Source organism: Melanerpes formicivorus, unplaced genomic scaffold, assembly GCF_026170545.1.
Source record: "Melanerpes formicivorus ecotype bairdi unplaced genomic scaffold, bMelFor1.0.p_v2 SCAF_64, whole genome shotgun sequence".
Lineage (NCBI taxonomy): Eukaryota > Metazoa > Chordata > Aves > Piciformes > Picidae > Melanerpes > Melanerpes formicivorus.
The window spans coordinates 1050128-1069187 of record NW_027142416.1 but is presented as its reverse complement, the minus strand read 5'-3'; the positions used below and the strand labels follow the sequence as shown (position 1 = coordinate 1069187).

The 19060-nt window shown below is 48.6% G+C and overlaps 1 protein-coding gene across 1 annotated transcript; it reads right to left on the bottom strand.

Moving 5' to 3' along the window:
- Positions 1-62: 62 nt before the first annotated feature.
- CREBL2 (cAMP responsive element binding protein like 2) lies at positions 63-16851 on the bottom strand. The gene is made up of 4 exons (XM_068162392.1): positions 16701-16851; positions 8118-8315; positions 6610-6757; positions 63-720 (listed from the first exon to the last, which is right to left on the bottom strand). Exons 1-4 carry the CDS (start codon positions 16713-16715, stop codon positions 716-718), a joined length of 366 nt encoding a protein of 121 aa, XP_068018493.1. The 5' UTR covers positions 16716-16851; the 3' UTR covers positions 63-715.
- Positions 16852-19060: the final 2209 nt, after the last annotated feature.

Here is a 19060-nt window from a genome sequence, read left to right as displayed (position 1 = left end):
TATTCTAAGCTTCCACCTCCTAGGTGGTTTCTCTGGACAGAAAACAAAGACACTGAAAGGCAGTTGTTTAGCTGGGGTGGTGTTAATTAATTTATTTGGTTTTGATGAAGTGTTGCTGAAAATCATCAGGTGAACAAGGATAGCATTTTCTAGCTACAACTTAAAATGAGGCCAAGAAACTACACATGACAGGATAAATAACACCAAGCAACAAAAGTTGCTCAAGGCAATGGCTACAACTGGCAGTAAAACTCCCCATCTGTAATTCTATACATGCCATAAATACAGGGCCAGCAGTCAGGTTTCAGTCCACTCATGTGGGATGCCTCAGATTTTCCTGCAGATTAGAAGCTCCTCTTTTGTAATGGGAATCCACAACAGAGTCGTACAAGAGACTCAGCTCCTGGCACAACCTAGCAGGGAAATGAATGCTCAGTGGCACAAAGAGCAGGACAATCCCAAGCTTACCTACAGCAGGACACTCTTAAGCATAATGAGAAGGACTTAGGGTTCTGACTTCAGCTTTTCATCTGATTTCTCTGCATTTTTTTGACTAGTCTCAAAAATTTGGTCCTTATATTAAACAGCAGCTTTAGAGCTCACTACAGACATTAGAACTTCTTGGGAAGCAGTTGGGACTCTTGATGCCAAAGCTTCTCCATCTCTTCATGATGTGACAGGAAGAATCAGATGAATTGGGGATGTGGATTCATCTTCACCCTAAAAATGTTAAAGGAGAAAAGAAAAAGGAAAATTGAGGCATAGGAAGTACCATGGAAACAGGAGGAAGAATTAGTTCACTGTGAGGGTAATGGAACACTGGAACAGGCAGCCCAGGGGGAATTGTGGAGTCTCCCTCTCTGGAGGCATTCAAGACCTGCCTGGATGAGTTCCCACGTGACCTGCTCTAGGTGATCCTGCTCTGGCAGGGGGGTTGGGCTGGATGAGCTCTCAAGCTCCCTTCCAGCCCCTAACATTCTGTGATTCTGTACAAATCCAACTACATCACAGGTGCTCTCACAGAGCTGGGCAGGTTTCAGCTGTCAGGCAAGAGAAAAGCTTTTTGCAATGTATCTGAAGACAATAAAATCCCAAACACCTGTGATGTAAGATAGACACCTTTAGAAAAGCACTCACCAGAGCAGAGATGCTTTGACAAACACTCATTACTAGATTATGAAAGCAGGCTGAGGAGGGTTTTTTAACATGCAATTACAAAATGCTCTCAGTGAAGTGACTTCACTCCACTGTTCAGGGTTCTCTGCACAAAGCATACAAAGAGCTCATATAAATTGAGACTCCTTGCAAGTTTTTCTCAGGAGAGAGCCTGGAAATCATCACCATCCCTCCTCCTTAAGGATGATAAAAAATGACTATGCACTGCTTAAGTCCAGCAGCACCATCTGGGCCCACTCTTACCTTACCTTTGTTATCATAGAACAGTTTGGGTGGAAGGGACCTCCAGCTCATCCAGTCCAACACCACTGCCATCACCAGGGACATCCTCCACTAAGAGCAGGTTGCTCAGAGCCTTGTCCAGCCTCACCTTGAAGATCTCCAAGTATGGGGCCTCAACTATCTCCCCATGCAACCTGTTGCACCATCACAGTGCAGAACTTGTTACAGCACCATCACAGTGCAGAACTTGTTCCTCACATCCAATCTAAATCTGCTCTTCTCTCATTTCAAACCATTGCTGCTTATCCTGTTCCTGCAGGCCTTTGCAAACAGTCCCTCTGCAGCCTTCTTGTAACCCCCTTCAGGTACTGGAAGGCTGCTCTTTGGTCTCCCTGAAGCCTTCTCTTCTCCAGGCTGAACACCCCCAGCTCCCTCAGCCTGTCCTCGTAGCAGAGCTGCTCCAGCCCCCTGATCATTTTCATGGCCCTCCTCTGGATCCTGCTCCATCAGGTCCATGTCCTTTCTGTCTTATACCTTTCTATAACAGAGTTCTAGTGCTTTAAACAGCAAATACTACAGACAGCATTTCTTGAAGACTTCTGGCAGTTTTCAAGGGAGACGCACCTCAGCGAATGGTTCTAGATTTCATGGCAGGTGGGAAAATGAAGCACTTCTAGAATTATTTCCTTTCTTCAACATTTGGGAGAGTGAACCAGCTGCACACACTCACTGCAGGAGAAATGGGTGGAAGGCTACACCTCTCTGGAGAAAAGGAAGCTGAGGGAAGACCTTAGAACTCTTTTCAACTACCTGAAGGGAGGTTATAGCAAGGTGGAGGTTTGTCTCTTCTCCCTAGTAACAAGTGACAAGGCAAGACAAAATGGCCTCAGGGTTCGCAAAGACTGGACCAGACTCCTGAGGGAGGTGGTTGAATCCCCATCCCTGGAGGTGTTTAAAGAGGCAGAGATGTGGTGCTAAGAGAATAACCCCAGCTCCATCATGGTATCCTCACAGCAGAGGTGTTGTAGCTCTTGGACCATCTTTGTGACCCTCCTCTGGACTCATTCCAACAGCTCTGTGTACTTCTTGTGTCCAGAACTGGAGGCAGCAATGGAGGTGGGGTCTCAGTAGAGCAGAGTCAGGGGGCAGAATCCCACCTCTGGCCCTGCTGCACTCACTCCTTTGCCTGCAGCCCAGCACACAGCTGCCTTCTGGGCTGCATGAGGGCACTGCTGGCTGGAGAGACCAAAGCTGCATTTGTGACACAGAATTATAGAATTGTTAGGGTTGGAAGGGACCTCAAGGGTCATCTAGTTCCAGCCCCACTGCCATGGGCAGGGACACCTCAGACTAGATCAGGTTGCTCAAAGCCACATCCAGGCTGGCCTAGTGCTGAGTGGAGCTGTTCCGGTCATGCAAACCATAACCTCTCTGGATGTTTTCTACATCCTTGATTCAAAAAGGCACTGAAGCACACAGATAACGTTTGAAATATGTTGAACCACAATACATAGTTTACATGTGTAATTCTAATTAAAGAAAGGAAAAGTGCCACACTTCTGGCATGACCATGTCACAAAATCCAACTAGTTGAAATAGTTCTGGACATCTAGCCAAGGGGTGGCTTTTCTCCCCCCCCTTCAGAGAATCTATGAATCCAGAAGAACAACAGGCAAGAACTCAAGAGACAAAAATGCCAGCACTTACAGGCTGGCTTTGCTGCTGTCTTTTAGAATAAACTGCAGCTGTGAGTTAACCCAGCAGGTCTGTGGGGTCATGACCGTCACAGCCTTCCCATCTCTGCCTCACTGGTATTTAACCTCTCATTAGTTTTCCATGTCCATGCAGCTTGAAGGAAAGGAGGCCTACAGAGAGACTTAGACAGATTGGATCAATGGGATGAGCTTCAACCAGGCCAGGTGCTCAGTGCTGCATTTGAGCCACAACAACCCCATGCAGCACTACAGGCTTGGGACAGTATGGCTGGAAAGGTGTCCAGCAGAAAGGGACCTGGGGGTGCTGATCCACAAGAGGTTGAACATCAGCCAGCAGTGTGCCCAGGTGGCACAGGAAGCCAGTGGCATCCTGGCTTGGATCAGCAATGGGGTGACCAGCAGGAGCAGGACAGGGATTGTCCCCTTGTGCTCAGCACTGCTGAGGCCACCCCTGGGTGCTGGGTTCAGTTTTGGGCATCTCCATAGGAGAGAGACATTGAGGGGCTGGAGCAGGTGCAAAGAGGAGCAGCTAAGGTGGGGAAGGGCCTGGAGAATGAGTCTGATGAAGAGTGGCTGAGGGAACTGGGACTGTTTAGTGTGAGGAAGAGGAGGCTGAGGGGAGACCTTATGGCCCTCTACAGCTACCTGAAAGGACAACAGAGAGAGGTAGGGGCTGGTCTCTTCTCACAGGGAATTAGTGACAGAACCAGAGGGAACAGCCTCAAGCTGCACCAGGGGAGGTTTAGGCTGGGCATTAGGACAAATGTTGTCCCTGCAAGAGTGGTCAGGCATTAGAAGAGGCTGCCCAGGGAGGTGTTAAAGGTTGTTCAGATGTGGTGCTTAGCGCTGTGGTTTAGTGGTGACCTTGGTAGAGCAGGGTTCATGGTTGGCCCTGATGACCTCAAGGGTCCTTTCCAACCTGAATGATTCAAGGATTCTATTTGTAGCAATTGCTAAATAAAGTACACGTGTGGAGGGTCTAGAGCATAAACTCCAAACCAGGATTCACATGAGTGCTCAGAATGGCATGCTGAAAACAGTTGTGTTGGACACTGGAATACAGCACTTCATTATTCTCACTGCTTCCCATTAATCCTGAGCTGAGAGAACACTAAACAGTCCCAATTAGCTCAACAAAAAGAAGGCGACGTTCAGTCTAGAGAAGCCATTCATCAGAATGTTTCTTCTATGAAACAAACAAAAAGAACACAAGATGAAAAATAATAGTAATAATAATAATATGTTCCATGCATTTCATAACACACAAACACAGACACTGTCACAAAGACTGAGCAAGCTAAAGCCCTGCTGAAAATCCTCAGAGCTCTACTCTCCACATCAACCAGATCAATGCAGAGAAGCTTGTCCAGGACAAGCAGCAGTCTAAAGAAAGGGGCCATCTCCCTGCTGATAGCTAGGGTGAGGAAATTGGCTCACAAGACTTCTGCCAACACTTTGAATCAGAAAACCAACCTGCTGCAGCTTATTTTCCTTGCTAGCAGTGCTTGGCATACTCACTGGCTGAGATACCATAGCACAGCAGGATTCAGGTGAAGTTCATAGAATTGTTAGGGCTGGAAGACACCTCAAGGATCATCCAGTTCCAACCCCCCTGCCATGGGAAGGGACACCTCACACTACAGCAGGTTGCTCACAGCTACATCCAGCCTGGCCTTAAAAGCCTCCACGGATGAGGATTCCACCACCTCCCTGGGCAACCTGTGCCAGTCTCTCACCACCCTTATGGGGAAGAATTTCTTCCTAACATCCAGTCTGCATTTACCCCTTTCTAGTTGTTTCCATTCCCCCTAATCCTATCACTACCTGACACCCTAAAAAGTCCCTCCCCAGCTTTCTTGTAGGCCCCCTTCAGATAGTGAAAGGCCACCATAAGGTCTCCTCAGAGCCTTCTCTTCTCCAAACTGAAGAACCCCAATTCTCTCAGCCTGCCTCATAGGAGAGGAGCTTCAACCCTCTGATCATCCTCATGGCCCTTCCCTGGACACCTTCCAGCACATCCAGATCTTTCTTGTAACAGGGGCTCCAGAATTGGATGCAGTTGCAGTCTAGAAAGGTACTAGGGCCCACAGAGTGGGTAGATACAGAAAGACAGCAGGGCACAAGGGGTGGGAGGAGAGAGTGGAAGCGAAGGGGAAAGAAGCTTTGATTTCCTCACTGTGAGTATGGGGGGTGGGAAATGCATCCTGTGAAAGAAGTACAGGCGAAGCACTAAGCAGGTCTGGTACTTCTCTTTAAGAGTCCCAATAACAAAGAAATGCTGCTTTAGAAAAGGATGATGAGAGCAACATCTTCATTCAGGTTACAAATGACAACACTGTTAAATTCTTACTGAAAGCTTTTGATTCAGTTCCTTCTCCTTCATCTACAGTTCTCCATTCAGCCTTAGCAAAGCCATTATAGGATACTCCTCTTGCTTCTACATTTCATAGAACCTCTCAGACTCCCACAATGGTTACCAACCACAATGCCAGTCTAATTCTGGGGCTCTGACACAAAATAGTCCCCATCTCTTCTTGGGAATGCCCAAAACCTGCCCTACCTGTATTTGGGGAGGGTGGTGTAGGAGAAAGGAAGAATAAGGCTCCCCTTACACAAACACCTCTTACTCCAAAAGCTCCACTCCATGCAGGCTTAGGAACACCACAGTCAAAGAGTTTTGTCGGGGGAGGAGCAAAGAGAAGGCAGAAGTGGATCCTTGGCCCTGCATCTGAGGGTGCATCCACTTCTCCCACCACAGCATTCTTCTGCTAGCTACCAAGTTCTCCCTGCTGCAGCGCCGAAGGTCCTGCGCTGGCCTCCTGCGCAGGATGCACCATGGGGGAAGGTTGTTACACTGACAAAGGTGGCTTTCACATGCTTCTGAAAAACACAGAAGCTAGAAGCCCCTGTTTTTAAAAACCTTCCAGCAAAGTGTCATTCTACAAAATCAGATATTAGAGAACTGCCTGTGCTACACCAAACTCTGTTCCCTTGCACGGACTTTAGATCACAAGACCTTTTCTTCTTTCAGCCCCCACAAGAACCTTATCTTCATTCCCTGGACAAGCACAAGTGAGGCAGAGAGAAGATTCCACAGGAAATCCCAAGTCCAGTATTCCTCACTTTTGAGTGCTTGAATAATGCTTTCTTGAGGTTGTTTTTTTTTTTAAACTCAGGTCTGTGTTCTGTGATCCATTTACCAGACCAGGCTGTAAAAGATTAAGGCCTGGAATCTTCACAGGTCTCCACAGGCCTTGGTGAAACAACCAGACTGAGTCTTCCTTTAAACTGACTGCCCAGCTTCCTAGCTAGTGCAGTTTGTGAGTTCTGCATGTAAACATCACACAGAGTCTCTGTACCACCCACTGAGCTCTTTGCTTCAATCAACTATTTGTGCCCAAAAGCACATCCTTGTATCGCTTGCTGCAGCACAGCCATCCTCCTACACCACAAAAGATGGAACAAAATATGGATTAATCACAGGCTGGATACTTACAGGGATTGCTGCTGTTTGCTTCTGTCTTCACAGCCTTGGCAAGTTTGGTGGAGTTCTGCTGTGCTTTGCCTTGCTCCTCTCCAGTCAGCAGGGCTTTTATTTCAGAGGGGATTTTCCCTTGGTCCATCGCCATGCACCACTGCTTGTACTGAAATGTGCAGACATCAGGCATCAGCCAACTGCTAGGAGCACACCAGCAGACAAAACAGAGCTCTAATTTCTGCCTTCCCCTAGACTCATTTAAGGTTTGAATTTACTGGGCTGAAGCTTCTTCCAGAGCTGCAGAGCACTAATGAGCCAAGGTGGCATACCTGCCCTCAGTAAATCCTGCTTCAGCCACTGAACTGTTGCTCAGTGGCAGCGGCAGAGACAATGCTCTAATTATTAAACAACATGGAACACTTTGTGCAGTGCTTGCTGCTGGCATGCCAGAACTCTGTTCCAGTTCATGGCCTGTTAAAACCAAATATTTCACATGACTGGCTGCTAAAAGGTCCTTGCTGATTGTGCAAGGCATGGTTACAGCACATGTGCCTTACTCCTAGTTCCCTCGTTCTTCACTGGCAAACCCTAAAGCACACTGACAAACCTGCCTCACCTTCCACAGCCCTGCCTATTCCAACAAACCTAATGCAAGGTCAAGGAAACATCCTCAGCTCCAGTGAATTTGCAATGGCATCTCAATATCACTGAGGAGCTGAGCCTCTCTTTCCAGATGAAACAATCTCTTCAGTTAATGTAGCTTCCTTGGCCAAGACACCCATCCTACAGGTGCTGGAACACAGGACAGCTGTACAACCCTCTACAGAGAGTATGCTGCAAGAATCAAGCTCCCCAGCAGAAACAAAGCTCTGCAGGAAGCAGTGACACACTGTATAGATCTTCCCCCTTGAGACTTTAAACATCTCTGTTCACCCTCTATCTCCTTTCTACCTCTGTCAGAGGTTTTCCAACACAAACATTTCCTAGGACAGGCTCTTTGCTTGCTTCCAGTTCAAAACCAGCAGGTAACTTGCAAGATGAGGTTCATGAGGCAATGTAGGCAAACAGTTGAAGGCATCTGTTAGTGATGTTCTGATACCTCATGGCTAGCAAAATCCCACTCTCAGTCACAGTAATTTCAAGAACTGCCCACAAAGACAGGTCCCAAATAATCACAGAATGCTTTGGGTTGGAAGGGACCTTAAAGATCATCTAGTTGCAACCCTCCTGCCATGGGCAGGGACTCCTTCCACTAGCCCAGGCTGCTCAAGGCCTCATTCAACCTGGCCTGGAAGACCTCCAGGAAGGCGACATCCACAACTGCCCCAAGTAACCTGTTCCAGTGTCTCCCCACCCTCACTGTGAAGAATTTCTTCCTAATCTCCAGCCTCAATCTCCCCTCTTCCATCTCAAGGTCACTGCCCCTCATCCTAGCACTACAAGCCCTTGTCAAAAGACCCTCCCCAGCTTTCCTGTGGCACCTTTCAGGTACTGGAAGGGTTAGGTTCGATGATGGTTGTCTTTACCATTTCAAGCTCTTCTCTGAGAGCACAGATGGCTCGCTCTCTGCTTGAAACCAGCTCTTCCAGGTACTGGTACCTCAGCTTCTTCCTGGCTCTGCACTCTCTTGCACTCTGACGACTTCTCTCAAGCTTTGCCTTCAAGTCTATTTTGGCTGGTTTGCGACCCCGCTTGCCTGGTTTCTTTACCTTGCCTCCAACCACCTGGAAAAGAAGAGCACAGTTAAAAACCTGTTCTGCAAAGGTGAGACCCCACCTGGGTACTGTGCCCAGTTCTGGAGCCCCTGTTACAAGAAGGATCTGGATGTGCTGGAAGGTGTCCAGAGAAGGGCCATGAGGATGAGCAGAGGGCTGGAGCACCTTTGCTATCAGGACAGGCTGAGAGAGTTGGGGCTGTTCAGTCTGGAGAAGAGAAGGCTCCCAGGTGACCTAATTGTGGCCTTCCAGTATCTGAAGGGGACCTACAAGAAAGCTGGGGAGGGACTTTTTAGGGTGTCAGGTAGTGATAGGACTGGGGGGAATGGAACAAGACTAAAAATGGGTAGATTCAGATTGGATGTCAGGAAGAAGTTCTTCTCCATGAGGGTGGTGAGAGACACTGGCACAGGTTGCCCAGGGAGGTGGTAGAAGCCTCATCCCTGGAGGTTTTGAAGGCCAGGCTGGATGTGGCTGTGAGCAACCTGATGTAGTGTGAGGTGTCCCTTCCCATGGCAGGGGGGTTGGAACTGGATGATCCTTGAGGTCTCTTCCAACCCTAACAATTCTACAATTCTAATGCTGTAACCAGGTCATTGTTCCTGCTGGGTATCTCAAGTAGAAAATCTTGCACATACTTTCACTGCTTCTTGAACAACAGAGGAAACAGGGGGCCTGTGGTGGGAAGTTTTCAGCAATGGCATCAACACAAAAAGGGAAAGGCAGGACTTCATAGTGAGGCTGGTGCTTAAGCAGCCCCATTGGAAATGCTACTAGTCTGACTGGGAGAAGCTTCACAGAATGGTTGAGGTTGGCAGAGACCTCTGGAGATCATCAGATCCAATGTCCCTGCTCAAGCAGGGCCACCTAGAAGTAGATGTCCAGGACCATGTCCAGATGGCTTTTGAATATCTCCAAGGAGGGAGATTCCAGAAGCCTTCTAGAAGCTCAGTTTCTGCCAGTGCTCAGTCAGCCTCACAATAAAAAGCACTTCCCAAAGTTAAGAGGGAACCTCCTGTGTTTTGGTTTGTATCCATCAACTCCGGTCCTGGCACCAGCTGCCACTGAAGAGAACCTGTCCTGGTCTTCTTCAATACCCCTCCCTTTCCAGTATATGTACACACTGATGAGATCTCCTGAGCTTTCTCTTCCTTCTCCAGGCTTTCTCAGCCTTTATTCACAAGAGAGATGCTCCAGTCCCTTCATCATCTTAGTGACCTTTTGCTGGGCTCTCTCCAGCAGTTCCATTTCTCTCTTGGGCTGGGTGGGGCAGAAGCAGACACACTATTTCAGATAACTAGGAGGACATCTGGTACATGAGAAATCAGAGATAATGGCCAACTTGCAGAGAAACTGTTTTAATGTTACCAACAAGCCCTAACCCTTGCCAGCACTGGAAATGCTGTATTATGAAGTTTAACACTTTCATTTGGAAGGAAAATAAATTATTTATCCCAACAGAACCCAAAGCTTAGCTTTGCTCCAACGTCTTGACCCACAGCTCCAGCCTGCTCTAAAGATGAAACTTGTCAGCATTATTCCTCAGGCTCCACTTATTCCAAAAGAAATTCTTCTGAGAGTTTTCTACTAAGCAGACAACTCAGTTACACTGAGTCCTACTCCTGCTGCCACCATTCTAGCTGGACCCAACCACTCTAGCTGGCTATGTTTGCCTTCAAAACACTGTTAACACAGCCTGGGGAATTCACATTTCCCTTGAAGAAATCTAACCCCCTAGTTTCTTCTCCTGTGGAGTGCAGATGTGGAAATCATTTTCCCCCTCTTTGTGGTTGTTTTTTTTGTTTGGTTTGGGGGTTTTGTTGTTGTTGTTTTGGTTGGCTGGGGGTTTTTTTGTTTGTTTGTTTTTTGGGGGGGTGTATTTTTTGTTGGTGGTTTGGGGTCTGGCTTTTTTGGTGGTTGTTTGGGTGGTTTTGGTTGGCTGTTTTTTTGTTGGTTGGGTTCTTTTGTTTCTGTGGCTTTCTTTGCTTGCTTGTGTTTTTTGGGGGGGGCTTAGGGAGGGCTTTGTGTTCTGTTTCACAGTATCACCAAGGTTGGAAGAGATCTCAGAGATCATCGAGTCCAACCTGTCACCACAGACCCCATGACTAGACCATGGCACCAAGTGCCACGTCCAATCCCCTCTTGAACACCTCCAGGGATGCTGACTCCACCACCTCCCTGGGCAGCACATTCCAATGGCTAACAACTCTCTCAGGGAAGAACTTTCTCCTCACCTCCAGCCTAAACCTCCCCTGGTGCAGCTTGACTGTGTCCTCTTGTTCCAGTGCTGGTTGCTAGAGAGAAGAGACCAATCCCCTCCAAGCTACAACCACCTTTCAGGTAGTTGTAGAGAGCAATGAGGTCACCCCTGAGCCTCCTCTTCTCCAGGCTAAACAACCCCAGCTCCCTCAGCCTCTCCTCATAGAGCTGTGCTCGAGATCTCTCCCCAGCCTCGTTGCCCTTCTCTGGACACATTCAAGCGTCTCAATGTCCTTCTTAAACTGAGGGGCCCAGAACTGGACACAGGACTCAAGGTGTGGCCTAACCAATGCAGAGTCCAGGGGCACAATGACTTCCCTGCTCCTGCTGGCCACACTATTCCTAATGCAGGCCAGGATGCCCTTGGCCTTCTTGGCCACCTGGGCACACTGCTGGCTCATGTTTAGGCAGCTGTCAATCAGCACCCCCAGGTCCCTCTCTGTTAGGCAGCTCTCCAGCCACTCTGACCCCAGCCTGTAGCTCTGCATGGGGTTGTTGTGGCCAAAATGCAGCACCTGGCACTTGGATTTGTTGAATGACATCCTGTTGGACTCTGCCCATCTGTCCAGCTGGTTGAGGTCCCTCTGCAGAGCCCTTCTGCCCTCTAACAGATCAACTCCTGCCCCCAGCTTGAGGTCACAGGTCTGCAAAGTTTCTTTTGCTACAGATGAAACAAACCCAAAAAAAAGAGGAATTGTTTCCTCAGTACTTACTCTGTGCTTCCCCACCCAAATATTTTACTTATAACATGAAAGCATGGGATAAGAAAGCCTTACATTTGGCCTGAAACAGTACCCTGGCAGTCAGGTAATATCACAGTGTATTAGAGGCTGGAAGGGACCTCAAGAGGTCCAACCCCACCACCTGGAAGCACTAAGTCAGCCACACCCCCACCCCCCTCTGAAGTCAGTATTTTTTTTCTTTATTTGCATTCTGATCACAGTGTTTGAATGGAGTGGGTGTGGAGAAACACCTAACACACACACCCACACACACCCCTACATAAAAATGTTTAACTCTTGGCTTAGTGCTTCACCATGCTGTATACAGAAGTATTATTTTTTTCCCCTCAATAGGTGGTGCTCAAACCATCAGAGTTCACAAGGGAAAAATAAAAGGGCCCTTTTTAATGTGTGATGCTATCAAATAAGTCAGCTTTGGCATTCAAAGGAGTCACTTGTTCTACAAACTTAGCTGGCTGCAATATAAAAACACTAACAGAGTGACTTGATGTGCTAGAACGGAGGGGGAAACAAACCAAACCAACCAACCAAAACCTCAAGATTATACAATTGAGGCCATTCTTTCTTTGGCAAGTGAGTCAGCAATCACATGCCAACAGAATCCTACCCTCTCTATACTGCCTGAACTGATTTATTCAGGAATAGCTGCCCACCATCAGCAAAGAGAGGAACAGAAAGTACCTAAAGGAGGTCTAGAGATAACGAAACAAGCACAATGCATTCAGAAAGGCAAAGAAAAGCCAATCAAACAAGCACCTTTCCATCTGAACTGCTAAATCACAGAATCACAGTATTGTTAGGGCTGGCAGGGACCTCAAGGATCACCTAGCTCCAAGCCCCCTGCCATGGGCAGGGACACCTCACACTACATCAGGTTGCTCAGAGCCACATCCAGCCTGGCCTTAAATGCAGCTGAATAACTGAATAATCCACTCATTCCACCAAGCTGCTCCCCTTCAGATCTTTAGTTCAGGTACTTCGACCACCAAAGATCAGCTTTGGAGGTCCCTTCCAACCCAGACCATTCCATCATTCCAAGATTCACTCTGCACCCAGCCTGGATTTGTGCCTGGGATTGGCCCAACCCAGCTGCAGGACCTTGCACTTCCATTTGTTGAGCCTCATGCAGTTGGCACTGACCCACTTCTAAAGACTATCAAGATACTTCTGGATGGATCCCTGTCCTCAGGTGAGTCCAGCACACCACACAGCTTGGTGTCATCTGCACACCTGCTGAGGGTGCACTCAATGGCACTGCCCACATCACTGACATGGATGTTAAATAGCACTGTACCCAGTGCAGATCCCTGAGGGACTCCACTTGCCACAGGAAGAAGCATAAAAGAAAGAAAAGCACTGCCCCCTTTCAGCCATGCCAAGTGCAGTTCTGTCCTCTGATGGAACCACACTCAGGTTTAACCCTTGGTGTGATTCCTACTCCTAGCTCAGCAGGAGATCAATGGACACAGGAGGCACTCACCATTTGCTGTCTGTTCTTACTTGCACTTCAAACATCTCTGGGTATTGCATGACACGCCACGGCCACAGTGCTTCCATTCTCAAAGACTTTTAGCACCTGAGACTTTCCTGTGCCAATATTAAGTAGTTTAAATCTTTTAATTCAACAGCTAAATAAGGCCTTGTAGAGACACACACTCCAGCTATCTTTAAAAAAAAAAATAATAAAAAAAAAACCTTTACACTGAGTTCTGACTCACTAGAAGCATGAGCTAGCACTCAAGGTGGGAGTCCCACCATTATCATAGTAGAGTATCATAGTATCAGTCAGGGTTGGAAGGGACCACAAGGATCATCTAGTTCCAACCCCCCTGCCATGGGCAGGGACACCCCACACTAGATCAGGCTGGACAGAGCCTCATCCAGCCTGGGCTTAAACACCTCCAGGGACAGGGCCCCAACCACCTCCCTGGACAACCCATTCCAGGGCTTCACCACTCTCATGCTGAAGAACCTCCTCCTCACATCTAGCCTGAATCTCCTCACCTCCAGCTTCATTCCATTCCCCCTAGTCCTATCACTACCTGAGATCCTGAGAAGTCCTTCCCCAGCCTTCCTGTAGGCCCCCTTCAGATACTGGAAGGCCACAATTAGGTCACCTCGGAGCCTTCTCTTCTGCAGACTGAACAGCCCCAACTCCTTCAGTCTGTCCTCATAGGAGAGGTGCTCCAGCCCTCTGATCATCCTCGTGGCCCTTCTCTGGACACGTTCCAGCACCTCCAGATCTCTCTTGTAATAGGGGCTCCAGAACTGGAGGCAGTACTCCAGGTGGGGTCTCCCCAGAGCTGAGTAGAGGGGGAGGATCCCCTCCCTTGACCTGCTGGCCACACTTCTCTTGATGCAGCCCAGGATCTGATTGGCTTTGCGGGCTGCAAGTGCACACTGAGAGCTCATGTTGAGCTTTTTGTCCACCAGCACCCCCAAGTCTCTCTCAGGGCTGCTTTCCAGCCAGTCACTGCCCAGCCTGGATTTGTGCCTGGGGTTGCCTCGACCCAGATGAACAGAACAGAACAGAATAAACCAGGTTGGAAGAGACCTTCAAGATCATCTCATCCAACCTATCAACTAATACAACCCTTGAACCCACGACCCTGAGATTAAGGGTCCCATGCTCTACCAACTGAGCTAACTGTGCTCAGTGCTCAGGGTCCTGCATCTGTGCTCAGATGCAGGACCCTGCACTTGGTTTTGTTGAACCTCATGAGGTTGTCATGGGCTCACCTCTCCAGCCTGTCAAGGTCCCTCTGGATGGCCTCCCTTCCCTCCAGTGTGTCTGCTGCACCACACAGCTTGGTGTCATCAGCAAACTTGCTGAGGGTGCACTCAATGCCACTCAATGTGGCATTTGTTATGTATCTGTATGTGGCATCCATTTGCTATGCATTTGTATGTGGCATCCATTATGTATAAACAAGAAAATAACTCCAATCTTAGTCCTATACAAGAGCATGTCACAGCCATGCCCCTTCACCAGAACATCAGGCAGGTGAGGAGCTGCTACCATGCTGTTTCTCATAGCCAGCAATTTAAAGCTACTGGCAAATATCACCCAAACTTTTGTACAGCCAGCATCCTGGATAGGCACTGGCAACAAAAAGTGACTGAAGGCAGCACAGCTTCACATAGGTTAAATTCATCCAACACTACAATCATAGAAGCACGGAATGGTTTGGTTGGAAGGGACATCCAAAGGTCCTCTAGTCCAGCCCTGCTGCAGTCAGCAGGGATGTGCTCCACTGGCGCAGGTTGCCCCGAGCCTTGTCCAGCCTCACTTTGAATATCTCCAGGGATGGGGCCTCAGCTACCTCCCTGGGCAATCTGTTGCAGTGTTCCTGCACCCTCATGGTGCAGAATTTGTTCCTCACATCCAATCTAAATCTGCTCTGCTCTCATTTCAAACCACTGCCCCTCGTTCTGTCCCTGCAGGCCTTTGCAAACAGTCCCTCTGCAGCCTTCTTGGAGACCCCTTCAGGTACTGAAAGGCTGCTCTTGGGTCTGCCTGGAGCCTTCTCTTCTGCAGGCTGACCAACAGAGCTCCCTTTTTAATACAGTACTTGGATCACAACATCGTACTTGCCTGGCATCGGCATTCAGACTCTCTGTCACCCTCACCATACAGAAGTGTCTCCTCGTGTTGAGGTGGAACCTCCTGTGTTCCAGCTTGCATACATTGTTCATTGTCTTATCACTGGGCAAATTACAGGACAAGGAACATTTTTCATGGTGAAGGTGCCAGAGACCTGAAGCAGGCTGTCCAGAGAGGTTGTGGAGCCTCCTTCTCTGGAGACATTCAAAATCCACCTGGATGTGCTGCTGTGCAATCTCCCCTGGGTGCTCCTGCTCTGGCAGAGGGGTTGGACTGGATGATCTCTGGAGGTCCCTTCCAAACCCCAACATTCTTCAATTCTGTGAAAACCAGGGCACAAGAGCTTTCTAGACCTGACACTCAGAGACTCTAACTGTCCCTTTATTTCTCACTATTTCCTTCCTGTTTTAAGGAACATGCTACAAAGAACCATTTTTCTCACATTCTCTTAAACCACATAAGGCTAAATCACAGTACACTAACAATAAGGAAAAAACCAACATTAAAACCCAGTTCTAAATTCCTTATGTCATCTACATGGAGGAAAACAGTGACACTGGGTGGCTGCAGCTATAGAATGGTTACTCTACTACAAATGTAACTCAGTTATTGTCATTTTCCCAGGGAAATCGCTTTCACAGCCACAATTCTTCAGTTCCCAGGTAACTCCCTCTATGATCAGGAAGGCCAGCCCTCATAGTAAGGAGGGGAATGTGACTCAGTGTAACTCTCAGAAGGACATGTTGGCCCAAGATGCAGGACAACACTGGCTATAAAATGAAGCCTAACTAGTGCTTGCCTCATCCTAAGAAGGCAGCACGCAATGGGAAGCACCCTCCCAGGAGAAATGGGAGCCATCCAACAATTATGGCAACCTGCAGCCTCATCAACTTGCTCTGAGAGGAACTGCAGCCCTTCAAAACAACTACACTGAAACAGACTAGATGGGCTTTGGAGGTCCCTTCCAACCCAAACCATTCTATGATTCTATGACAATACTGTAACCACTATTGTAGTAAGCTGAAATACCCAAACTCAATGGGGTTTTTCAGATGCAAAATAAGGCACTGAATGGACATAGGAGTTATTTCCTTAGTCCTCACATGTGCCATGTAGATCCTGCTTTAGGGGCACCCCAGTGCAAGCAGGTAGAAGAGACATCCTTTGCACATCTTCTGATATTTTGCTCTGCTTATATGAAAATCTTCCTCTCCAGAGATGCCAGTGTGCTCTTCTCATGAGACACAGGAAGGACAGAAACACTATCACCCGTTACAAGGCTGCAACACAAGCTCCTACCCGAATGCCTTAGCATTTGTCCACACCTGCTATTTACCTAAGAGATGCAAGGTGTTATAGGAACATGATTTCCCACACAAGACCAGACCACTGATCTGTACCCAAATTTTGGTTCACGCCTAGAGCCTTAAGGAAAAGCCAGCAGCAGCATCCGAGCGCTGTGCTCCACTGGAGGCAGCATGCGGGGTGCACGACAGGGACAACCTCTCCTCCCTGCCGGCAAGGACCAGAGGCCTTCCAAGGATTTCAGTGCAGTTTATTGCAAAAGCCTTTAGCAGGAGCACTCGCTTCGCGCACAGCTACCCCCTAACTGCTGTGAGGCTTTGCGGAGACGGTTACATCACACAACTGCACACCCCTAGGAGCCTGTATCCGTTGAGTTCAGAGGCCGAAGGATTACCCGACCTCCCCGCAACAACTTGTTACCTCACCGGCTGCCCTCGGCCCCAAACCAGGCCCAGCTCCCCGGAAGGCCTCTCAGCCACTTACCTTGCTGTCATCCATATGTGCCGCCGGCCCCGCACCAGAGCCGCCCACGTCCTCGATCCGGCGGCCACCAGCACTCAGAGGCCACTACGGCGATCCATCGCCGCCGCCATCACTCACCGCCCCGTTTGTTTACAGCCGCCCGCCCCGCCCCGCGATGGGGCGAGCCTGCGAAGCGGTGCATGCTGGGAATAGTAGTCTCGCACGACCGCCGCACGATTGGACGGCCGCAGATGTGGGGTGGAAGAAACTACAACTCTCAGCAGGCCCCGCGGGGAGAGGCCGGGTGCGGTGTGGCCCTTGGTCCCCGCCCCCCTGGGCGGGAGAACTACATTCCCCACACGGCTACGCGCTGCAGCGGCTCTGTTTCCGCCTCTGCTCTCCCGCAAAGGCATAGGGGGAGGCTCAGGGGGTCTGCGCTGGTTGTCTGTTCTTGGTTGTTTCTTGTCCTTGGGGGAGACTGTTGGATCCGACTCTCATAGAGGCTCTCTAGAGCTCTGAGCCCTTATTTTAGCCCGACTCATTCCTGCCGCTGATACAAGCACTGACAGTGCCTCCTTCGCCACCGTGTCCAAGCTAGCTGGCAGCATCCCTGCCAGGCAGCAACCTCTCATGATTGTTACAGAGCCATTAGAGTTCCAGATGAACAGCTGAGTAAGGACAAACAAATAAACCGGCCCCCAAATAAAGTTTCCTGCTATTGCTTTGCCCTTCGAGCTCTTGGAGACAGCTGAGTTTCCGTGGTCACTTCGGTGCTGCACGGTGTCCAAGAACTGCGGTCCCAAGCCGCCCTGTTTCTGAAGAAGCAGCCTCTCTGAGAATTATTCAGTCTGGAGAAGAGAAGGCTCTGAGGAAACCTTACTGTGGCCTTCCAGTATCTGAAGGGGGCTACAAGAAAGCTGGGGAGGGACTTTTGAGGGTGTCAGGGAGTGATAGGACTGGGGGGAATGGAACAAAACTAGAAATGGGTAGATTCAGATTGGATGTCAGGAAGAAGTTCTTCCCCATGAGGGTGGTGAGAGCCTGGCACAGGTTGCCCAGGGAGGTGGTGGAAGCCTCATCCCTGGAGGCTTTTAAGGCCAGGCTGGATGTGGCTGTGAGCAACCTGATGCAGTGTGAGGTGTCCCTGCCCATGGCAGGGGGGTTGGAACTGGATGATCCTTGAGGTCTCTTCCAACCCTCACAATTCTATGATTCTATTATTTGAAAATACGTGGTTTCCCCTCTACACATTGACACATCCCAGAAAAGGTTAATGTTGAAGGCTTTTGATGCTAAGCCAAGGGGTGCACTAATGCCCCTCCTGGGTCCCTTGAAAATTAGGCCCCTGCTTGCTCAGAAGATGCCTGTACCCCAACAGACAACCCTGTCGACGGTGCCTGTGTTTGATGTTCACAGTGAAAGCCAAAGCTAGGCATGTTTCATGTTGCTGCATGTTTCTTTTTTATTCATGCAACTCTATTCACAAGAGTTTCCCATGACTCAGTCTCTCTTATGTGCAATTGTTAGGGCTGAAGGCTTTGTCATGGGATTTTCCCCCGAATCACAGACCTTCCTCTTGGAGGGTGGCAGAAACAAAGCACTTTTATAAACTTTTTGTTGTGTTTTTTTTCTTTCTTTCTTTTCTATAAGCTTATATGCTTTTCAGTTGTCAAAGACTGGGCAGTTTGCACACTGCTTCCTGTTTGCCTGTCCAAATCCAAAGTATCAGTTTTTGCAACTCAAGCCCTGAAATAAAGCAAAAAATATAATTTATATATAAAAAAGGCAAGGGTGATGAGTATGATAAACAAAAGGCATCAGCTAATGAAGTGGAAGGAATAGCTCACTAGGAGCTTGCCTAGGTTGCCTCCTGTGATCCCCTCCCCCATCTTTGCCTTCAAATTCTTGAAGGTGGTGGTGAAGTGCCTCATACCACCTTTGGCACTATCCTGAGGCCATAAAGCTGGCTTTAAAAGCCAGTTGGGGGTTTCCCTGGTGAAGAGAAATATTGAGTGGCAAAGAGCCAACATAGCTCACTCAGGCAACCCTCTGTTGCAACATGAGTGGAGGAAGGAGATTAGACAGAGCCCTGATACCGATTCAGAAAGGCCAGAATCCTTCTAACCAGTAAATTACAATTACAACTGCATCTTTTCCTTCCATTACATTACCCTGCACTGCCCAGTCTTCTTTATATCATTTAAGAAGCAGAGTTCTCAGATTCTGACCATGATAAGTACAAGTTCCTTGCCTAAACATTTAAGAGCTTCTATATTTTAACCCAGAGCAACTCAAAATATGCATTTCAGCCTGCTTTTCCACTCTGGCTGAATATGAACATGGAAATTGAATGGAAGTCTGTCAGGAGGAAGGGTTATGAA

Bases quoted from the DNA above. Each gene is read 5' to 3' on its own strand.
- CREBL2 (XM_068162392.1), bottom strand. The intron at 6,758-8,117 runs GTAAAGACAACC...TGCACATTTCAG, and splicing joins TCAGAGAAGAGCTTGAAATG to TACAAGCAGTGGTGCATGGC.